Here is a 10,070-nt window from a genome sequence, read left to right as displayed (position 1 = left end):
AAGAATCATAGAGTTCCCATTCGTTCGGTCAGAAGAACAACTCGCAGACATCCTAACAAAAGTAGTTCATCCGAAAATCTTCAAGGCAATTCTGGACAAGCTGAGTATCGGAGATACCGTTGCTCAACTTGAGGGGGAGTGTCAAAATATACCAAGAGAGAGATCAGTGGAGGCATCAACGGAAATGAAAGATTGTGGGAATAATTGATGGGCTAGAATTATGTAAAGATATTACATAATATTATGTCCTAGAATAGATTGATATAATTTCCATAGATAGTGACAAATCCCCCTATATAATGAGGGGTTGTAAATCATTGTAATATCATCAAAGAAATACAATCTATTCTACTCCCAACTCGTTGTATTCCCAACGCCTAGCAAAGATGGATCTCGCCTCTCTCGATTACCATCTCTAAGAGTAGATAATGATGGTAACAATATGTTGCACTTGACGGGAACATTGGCTCCTCAAAATCGGCTCGACAACCTTCATGGGGCAGCTTAGTAGATGCAACGGAAGTAGGGCGACTCAAGGAATGAGACTTTTGGTTATTTTGTTTCATGGAATAGCAAAGAGAGCTTAAGTGAAATTCAAATTTGAAAGTGACCAATTTTTATATACTCCCTCCGTCCCTGAAGAGTATGCACTATTTCCTTTTTCGTCCGTCCCCAAAGAGTATGAACTTTCAATTTTGGAAACTCTCTTCTCTCTAATGAGGTGGGACCCATTCTCCACTAACAATACTTAAAAAACCTTCTCTATCTATCTCTCTCTTACTTTACCAATAATGCATTAAAACTCGTGTTGAACCCAAAGTTCATACTCTTTGGGGACGGAGGGAGTACTTATTAGTGTCATAATAGTTGTGAATAACATAATTAGTGAAATGCGAGGCCCATTTTATAAAATAGTAAATATATAATTTGACATTTATTGTCACGACCGCACTTTGCTAACGATAGCAAAAGCGGGTAAACTGCGACTCATAAGAAGGATTAAAGGAATATGGAAAAAAAAGGGTAGAACTTGAGAATTCTACACAAATTGATAAGTCAAATGATCTCATGAAATAGATGCCAAGTACTCAATTACATGGTCTTGAAAAGTGGAATAAACATCTCCCATCATGCTCCTCCCCTTTCCTTGCCGCACTCCTTACTATTTGGGAACTTTGGGTGTCGAAAAGTGGGGAGGAGAAGGAAGGATTGTGGCTGCTTTTATAGGCCTCAAACCTTGGCATTTTGTGGCAGATTTTTGGGGAATGAGTCTCCTATTTTTGGCTGCAAGGTTGGCTCTCTTTTGAGCTTGGTGTGTATACTTCTTTTGCCACTTTGGTGTATCCTTTGGGGCTGTTCTTAGGCTGCATTTCCAGCCGTGGTGATGGGGATTTGCTCACCCTAATAGAGCTAGGCTATGAGCTCATTCTACTGTGCTTATATGTATTGGTTCCTCTTTGATGTAAATTAGGGATGGTGCAAGTTAGCTGGCCTTGCAGCCTCGGTGGGTTCTTGACTGACCTTTTAGCTTATCTTCATCCCTTTCTATCTTTGGTTGGGTCCATCCCTATGTTTCACCTATGAGTCTATTTCTAACCCTCTTTTTGTGTTTGAATCTTGTAGGACCCTTGGTGATATTTGGCTGCCAACATTGGGCATCGTAGCATGTACTACTTGTATTTCCATACACCTTATTTTGATTTTTTGTTGAATTTCCATACACCTTACTTTGATTTTTTGTTGAATTCTTATCACTACTAAAATGTAATGATTCTTCTCACAAAGTATTCCATAAATCTTCTTTTGCAAACAAGAATTTCTTAAAACATTATTTTCTCATAACAAAGTACTTGCATCCATCAAAGTCGGGATTACAATGAGAGTTCGACGATTACAAAATTTACACGACTTCCAATAGAGCTTAACTATACTAATTAGATCTGATTTGTCTCGACAAAAGGGAACGAAAATTTGGGACGTCACATTTATTGCGGTATGTCCAAATAAGGAAATATGAGACATTTAATGGAGAACGGATACAGTAATATAGAAAACTAAATTCATAGAAATAGTACAAAAACACGTGTGTTTCCCATTTCAAAGTTCTCTTACCTATGGGTGGGGGAAAATACCGAAATATCAAAACACCAGTCTTATCATACCGGAAACATACAAAAAATTCAGTATTTTTGTTATACCGTAATTTTTGGTACGGTATACCTTATCCAAAACTCATAACGGTATGAATTTTCATATACTGCGGTATACCGGGGCATACCGATATATCGTAAATCGCAGTATATACCAGAAACGTGGAATACACCACATATACAGTATATACTGAATTTGCAATATATACCCTGTGTTGCATGAACTTGAATATGATGTTTGTAATTATTGTTTTGTGAATGTCTTGTAGGATTAGATGGCAACTTCAAGTTCTAGAGGACAATTGTTATATAGACCTGAAGATCCGGCAGTTCTATATCTTCAGAAAAAACACATATCAAATAAACTACTGACGGATGGCACAACACATCTTTTCAAAGTTTGCCGGACGAAAAGTAAGATATGGGATGTGGATATTCATGTCGATGTAAGGCATTGGCTTAACGTGTTTGGTTTCCGAGGCGTGATGGATTGTGGGAAGTCGATGAAGGTCAACAACGAGCTTATCACTGTTTTGGTTGAGCGTTGGAGGCCGGAGACGCACACTTTTCATCTACCGATTAGAGAGGCGACAGTCACCTTAGAAGATGTGCAAGTCCTGTTGGGTTTGAGAGCGGACGGTCGTGTTTTCACAAGCCGTGATCATCATGTCGGATATGCCGATTGGCCCAGCAAGTGTCGAGATTTGTTGGGATGGATACCCGATATAGAAACAGAGACAAAGCAAGGCGGTATGCTGATGACCGCTCTAATCAATGAAATAAGGATACCTTTGGGTGATGACCTACCACCCCAATACAAACTCACAAATACTTGCATGATTTCTGCATAAAAAATATACAAAATAACAACAATTAGAGACAATTTATTTCTATAAACCCTAATTTAGTAAATTTGAGATAATTTTATTAGAAACCCTAATATTATGCAATAAGCAACGAATAAGTGAGGAATGTTGAAAGATTGAACAAAACTTACCGGAATATAACGGGAAATTAGAAGAAATCGTCGGAAATTGCCAAGAAATCGCGTTGCCCCTTTTTTTTCTCTTCTCACTTCACACTGAAATGAGCTTCTATATCTGTGTTGCCTCGTTTTGTTTAAAATAGAGACGCATGACATTCATGCGTTTTAGGTAGAGACACATGAGGGCATGCGTCTTTAAATAAAAAAATTAAAAGACGCATGTTATTCATGCGTCTTTCAGTAAAACGCATGAACCTAATGCGTTTCATTAACGGACGACGCATGACAAACATGCGTTGCTCCCAAACTTGCAATTTAAAAAAAACGCAGTATACAAAAAGAATCTAAATAACACCCTAGAACTAAAAAAAAAAATTAACCCGCACCTCTCTTGTTGACGGGAGTATCACACTTAACATAGCGTAATCCGTTCACTGCTCATATGATGGTTCTCCACCACAAATTATACTCCCTCCTTTCCACAATAAGAGTCACATTTTATCATTTTGGTTCATCCCACAATAAGAGTCCCACTTCATTTTTGTCATAAATGGTAAGTATGTCTCACATCCCACTAACTCACTTCACTCACATTTTATTATAAAATCAATATAAAAAAAACGGGTTTCATATTCCACTAACTTTTTCAACCCATTATTCTTTACATTTCTTAAAATCCGTGCTCATAATAAGAGTGACTCCTATTGTGAGACGGAGGGAGTATTAAACATCTAGATATATGCAATGAAAAGAAAATAAATTGGTAAATTAAAATGCGTGAGAATGAGATAGCATCAAATCAAATGCAGTAAAAATAAACCAACTAAATCGAAGAAAGAATCATAAACATTACTTCACCAGTTCCATCTTGCGCCACTTTTTTATTTTTGGAAATTATATCATTATTAAATCATTTTCATATATAATAATAATTAACATATTTTTTCTCTTAACTTTGTTCTTTTTCTTTTATTATTATCTTTCTATTTAATATAATAAATATTTTTTTAAAATCTCTCTACTGAAAAGAAACACCTTTACTATGGTATAACAGAAGGACTACTATACTTCTTTTAGGGAGTCTTTAATTTTGAGTATTAGTTTAGGGGAATTTATTTTTTAGGACTAGTCTACTAAAAATTGAAGGATTGGAGTTTTGGCTGCCCTCAGGTAGATCAGATCCAATTCATGATGGGGTCGGTCGGACACAAGTGGGATCACACGGGATAGAATTGTTGCATGTGGCCGTGGCGGACCTATTAAGGGTCTCGAGGGATTCTTGAAACTCCCAACAATTCTAAATAAATCTATATATTATTTATTCACTCCAATAATATATTCTCTTAGTAGTCCAAGTGGTAAGCCGGAAGGCCTACCAAGTTCACAACCTGTGTTTTGACTCCCAACAACCTCATATTAGTCTTATATTTTTAAATTTGTCATTTTACAATTTCTGCGATGTTCTCACAGCTATTATTTATAAAAACATTTCATGTTTTATAGTAATTCATTAGATAACTTATTTCAAAATTTATTCATAATTGATAATTTCATTTTTTTGCTATTTTTGTGATATTTTTTCTATTTTTCATATCATTTAATTATTTAATTATTTATATCTCATAACTCATGTGCATCTTTATTGTAACTTTCGGCTACGCCAACATAAAAAAATCCAACAATTGTTATCAATATATTGGACCTCCCAACATCAAAATGCTGCGTCAGCCAGATACGAGCATATCTCCTAAAATATTCAGATATCTTATTATTTAGTTAGTTATTGATTTATCATATCTTTTCATATTTATTAGGATTATTTTCTTGTTCCGTATCCACTATTATAAATAGTGGACATTGTTCTTCAGTTTGATCATTCAAGAAATAAAATACTTTTTTACGCAATTTATCATTTTTCTCTCGTGCACAAAGCACGAATCCTAGAATTCGACGCCGGATTGATCGACGGGCAAAGCTCCCGCGACGTTTAACGCGATTTCCTATCGTTGGGGAATTATATCCTTAACAAGTGGTGCTTTCATTTGGTTCTCATCCTCCGAATTACTGCCATCATGTCACGTTATGTGAGTAATCACAAATTATGCATGCCGGCTTTGGACACCGCTCGCACGGCGGAGTTCCAACACGTTTATCATCCGCAACACTCAAATTGGAGTGACTATGAACTTAGTGGTCAGCCACGGTCATCTCAAAGTGAGTATTATCATTGGCAGCCATGCCATCCACCCTCGCAATTGGAGTCGCACGTGGGGGAACTTCCGGCGCAGCCGCGACCTCCACCGGACCCAACCAACGGACAACTGCCGTATGCGCCGTCCTACCAGGCCCGACAACCCACTTCCTGGGACCCGCCATGGCTGCGCCAGCCCACCGTATATTCGACTTCAGCACGCACAGAGCCGTCGACGTTAAGGGGCTTGGAACCACTGTCGTCGTCCACCAAACCCTTGGACACAGGTGCGCTGGCGATGGAGCACGTGTTAGCAACGTTGGCACGTATGGAGGCCCGCTTAGAGGCGAGTGATCGCGGCGTCGTGTCGACGGTGCCGCCCCAGCGACCGGATCCGGAGCCTCCGTCGGGCGGAGCACACCAGTTTTCGGTCTATACGCAGGTGACTAGCGTATCACACTCGACGATGTCCCGTCCTCTGATTGGGGATTCAACTACGGGTATCAGTCCGGGTTTCACACAACCGCCTCTGCAAACGTGGGGAAATTCTTATTATGATCCTTCTAGGGCGTTGCAACAAAACCCTAACACCAACGTGGGTTTTTCATCATGGATGGGCCTAGCGGCCGGTCGTTCCTCGACGTGGGACTTGCCTAGGGCGAGAGCTGATGGGAATTTTGCTCGCCAACTAACGAGTTGGGATAATCCTGCGTCACGACAAGGCTATGGTCAGCAGTTGGAACATCCGAGGCAGTTTAAAATGCAACAGCCGCGGTTTGATGGATCGGAGGTTGCGAATTGGATCTCGAGGATGGAGTACTATTTCGAGCACCTTATAATGCCGGAAGAGAATAGAATAAACAAGAAGTTGTACGTGATGGACGAACAACAACGCTTGTTCACCTACACGGCTTCATCTGCGCCGCTGAAATATTTGGCGCCAGCCTACGTCACGCCGGTGCAAACAACGGCTGAGCACTACTTCCACAATCTGTCGACGTCGTCAAAAGACTACAACTAGCAGCTTCCTCCTCCAAAAACCTATCAGCCGCCGCCACCGTCGACGTTGATTCTTGATTGTGATCGAGTTGAGGAAGGCTTTGCTGATTATGCCAAGAAGATTCCTGTTTCTTCTGTTGTTTTTGGTGGAGTTGAAAAGGTTGAGAAGAAAGAGAAGTCCAGTCCGGATTCCGCACGTGAAGAGAAACCGGTTCACGGTTGCATCGAGATTCAGTGCGCGCGACAATTGAATGCTTCTCGATTCAAGATTCCCTGAGTCCAGATTGGTTTGGGTAGTTTCATTGTGGACAGCGCATCGCTAAAATTATTGAGTGATTCATCTCATGTCAGGGTTGTCGCAAGTATGAATCATCGATCAACATCGCTCGACGCCGATGCTCGGTTGATTCCTCCACAAAATGACACTCTATGCTTGAGCATTCATGGATGCATTGATGCAGGGAGACGCTCAACTATTCGGTGTATGTTTGACCCAGGAGGATTCCTCGACACTCATCGTTGCTTCATGGTTCCCACCTTGAGGACAAGGTGGATTTCAACCGTGGGGGAGTTGATACGAGCATATCTCCTAAAATATTCCCATATCTTATTATTTAGTTAGTTATTGATTTATCATATCTTTTCATATTTATTAGGATTATTTTCTTGTTCCGTATCCACTATTATAAATAGTGGACATTGTTCTTCAGTTTGATCATTCAAGAAATAAAATATTTTTTTACGCAATTTATCGTTTTTCTCTCGTGCACAAAGCACGAACCCTAGAATTCGACGCCGGATTGATCGACGGGTAAAGCTCCCGCGACGTTCGACGCGATTTCCTATCGTTGGGGAATTATATCCTTAACAGAGCCACATGATGTGGGGTATCGATAGTAGCTCGAAAACTTGAATTTAATTAAAAAACGGTATAGGCTAATGGTAAGGTTGGCCAATCCTATGTGGCACGAACTTCATCCATCACTGATCATCTCTTTTATCAATTATGAAAAATGAACGCTCGTAAATAAATAAAAAATAGGTGTTAAAGATAATATTAGTTCACTTTGAATGATTGAAATTTTAGGCTATTCTAAAGTTTTGACTAACTACTCATCTCTCTATCCATAAAAAATAGTGTAATTTTTTTAATATTCGATTGTTCACTACAATTAGTTACTGTATTTATCTATTTATGAAGTTTTCTCACAATTTTTTATTCTTAATTATGTCTACTAATGATATATGTCTCGCTTACGATTTTAATTATTATTTCTATTTCTCTCCTATTTTAATAATTATCTAATAATATTTGCATGTATCATTCACTATGGAAATTATTTGCATTCAATATGAAATAAGTATAGTTTGAAAAGTTTGTTTAAAGTACGATTCATAATCTTATCATAATAATAAATATATAACGGGATGAGATGACATAAAGAACAATGTGGATTGTGGGGACAGTGGATTAAAAAGATACATTCCCCTATTTACGTAAATGGTAATGAAAGATTGATCAAGACTTAAAGAATGTAGAGAAAAAAAAGTCAATATTTAGTATCATTGGTTGGTTAATTGAAGAGGGTACAATAAGATAAAAGCAAGTAAAAGTGAGTATCACATATACCCAATTGGATAGACAACTTGCTTGCCATTTTGTCTCTGAATCTAATAAGCTGTAGATAGAGAGATTTGGGAAATGGGGGTGTTGGGGTCTTCTCCAACGCAAAAGGCCCTAGACAAAAAGGTAGTGTTTGGAGATAATAGTCTCAAGGGATTTTGCCCTATCCCCTTATATATACCCTAACCCTCTTTGCACCTGCTTTTCCATACACACTACACACTCTCTCTCTCTCTCTCTTGAATTATACTATTAATGATGGAAGGGATGATGGTGCCTTCAAGAAAGTTCAAGAGAATATGTGTTTTCTGTGGAAGTAGAGCAGGTAACAAACCATCATTCACTGATGCAGCTCTTCAGCTTGGCAAACAACTGGTATGATAATTGATATTACTAATTAACTCATCAAACCTTTCTTACATCACACTTTTCTCACTCTGGATATAATTTTGGACTAGCTAGGTTGAGAGAAAGATTGATCTTGTTTATGGTGGAGCAAGTGTAGGATTGATGGGCTTGGTCTCCAAAACTGTATTTGATGGTGGCTGTCATGTTTTGGGGTATTAATGTTTTAAATGCTCATTAATTATATTGAATTTTTCTGCTTCATCTTTTGTTAATATATAGTAGTAACATTTTGTTTGGCTGTAGAATAATTCCTAAAGCTCTAGTGGCACATGAGGTACAATTTTTTCATCCTTAGTCATCATAGTAAATTTAATTAGACATGCAATAATGATATAAATATATTGCTATTAGTACAATTTATCAAGTGATCAAGAGCAGCATGTGTGAATATATGAATGTTTTTTTTGATGTAACAGATATCTGGAGCAAGTGTTGGAGAAGTAATAATTGTGGCAGATATGCATAAAAGAAAGGCACAAATGGCCAAAAATGCTGATGCTTTCATTGCTCTTCCTGGTTTAATTCATTTATTCCCTTTATATTCAAATTGTCTTTATTTATAATTTTGTCATGATAATAGAATCCCAGTTGTTCTTGTTTAGGTGGTTATGGAACCATGGAGGAATTGTTGGAGATTATAGCTTGGTCTCAGCTGGGAATTCATGACAAACCAGTTAATAAATCAGTGATACTTTTAATTTTATTATTTTAAACTTAATTAATTAACCTCACATGTGATAATCTGAATTAAAATGTTTGAAATATGTATATAACAGGTGGGATTGTTGAATATAGATGGATACTATAATAGCTTGCTTGCACTTTTTGACAAAGGAGTTGAGGAAGGTTTCATTGAGGATTCAGCAAGAAATATAGTTGTCTTGGCAGACTCACCAGATCAGTTGATCAACAAATTGGAGGTTAACCATATTTATTATACTAAATTGGAGTAATAATTAATTAATAACAGATGATTAATGAGTTTAATTAATTGTAGGAGTATGTACCAGTGCATGAAGCAGTAGCACCTAGACAAAGTTGGATAGTTGATGATCAATGGGGGACTACAAGTGGATGATTATATATATTATATATAAAAATTTGAGGTGATGATTATGTACAGATTAATGATTATTGTGTGTAATAAATGTGGATACAATTATTTGGTGGTTAGGTCAGCAAAACTGAAAATGTAATGTAACCAACTTTCCAGCTTTAACTATATATATATGATCTCTCTTTATTACTTGATTTGTCTCTAAAGTGGGCTTGTTCAAAGATCCCATATCTTAATCATTCCTATTTCAATAATCACAGGCATAGATCTTTGTACTTCCATTCATTATATTATCCTAATAATTAATAGTAATTATTTGTGGGTCATTTGCATTATATTAATTTGTGTGCTAATAATTGGTTTTATTCGTTAGTTCAGTCAAAACAATCATTAGGTCATGCATATAGAAAATATCGAAGATTTTCCACATATATATAAAAATTTAAATCAGATTATCATGAAATATTCTTAATCTTAATTTGTAGGAGAGAATTGTATAATTATTCTGCTTATTTTTCATTACTAACGGTCAAAATTTATTTCTGGCGTATGGCTTAGATTGTCGCTGATTTACTAATGAAGATTAATTTTTGTAATTTTATACTGGCATATCAGTTTAGTAACAATTTTTTGGGATTTATTCTTTGTTGATTTTA

General features: G+C 37.1%; 1 protein-coding gene across 2 annotated transcripts; it reads left to right on the top strand.

The window, feature by feature from the left end:
* The first annotated feature begins 8,023 nt into the window (after positions 1-8,023).
* On the top strand, positions 8,024-9,603 carry LOC121802816 (probable cytokinin riboside 5'-monophosphate phosphoribohydrolase LOGL10). 2 transcript variants are annotated; one of them, XM_042202520.1, is made up of 8 exons: positions 8,024-8,075; positions 8,215-8,324; positions 8,412-8,509; positions 8,601-8,631; positions 8,774-8,873; positions 8,960-9,030; positions 9,134-9,277; positions 9,355-9,603. In XM_042202520.1, the coding sequence occupies exons 2-8, from the start codon at positions 8,217-8,219 to the stop codon at positions 9,433-9,435; spliced, it is 633 nt and encodes a 210-aa protein (XP_042058454.1). In that variant the 5' UTR covers positions 8,024-8,075; positions 8,215-8,216; the 3' UTR covers positions 9,436-9,603. The 2 variants fall into 2 exon arrangements, with proteins under 2 accessions (XP_042058454.1, XP_042058453.1); XM_042202519.1 differs by having other exon boundaries at positions 8,045-8,324.
* The last annotated feature ends 467 nt before the right edge of the window (positions 9,604-10,070 follow it).

The sequence above is a fragment of the Salvia splendens genome, chromosome 5, assembly GCF_004379255.2.
Source record: "Salvia splendens isolate huo1 chromosome 5, SspV2, whole genome shotgun sequence".
Lineage (NCBI taxonomy): Eukaryota > Viridiplantae > Streptophyta > Magnoliopsida > Lamiales > Lamiaceae > Salvia > Salvia splendens.
The sequence above is the reverse complement of the archived record's forward strand: the minus strand, read 5'-3'. Positions and strand labels throughout refer to the sequence as shown.

Excerpts from the sequence above, each read along its gene's own strand:
- LOC121802816 (XM_042202519.1), top strand. The coding sequence starts at position 8,205 with ATGATGGAAGGGATGATGGTGCCTTCAAGAAAGTTCAAGAGAATATGT. Across the intron at positions 8,325-8,411 it reads TTCAGCTTGGCAAACAACTG|GTTGAGAGAAAGATTGATCT; the intron begins GTATGATAATTG and ends TGGACTAGCTAG. Across the intron at positions 8,510-8,600 it reads GGTGGCTGTCATGTTTTGGG|AATAATTCCTAAAGCTCTAG; the intron begins GTATTAATGTTT and ends GTTTGGCTGTAG.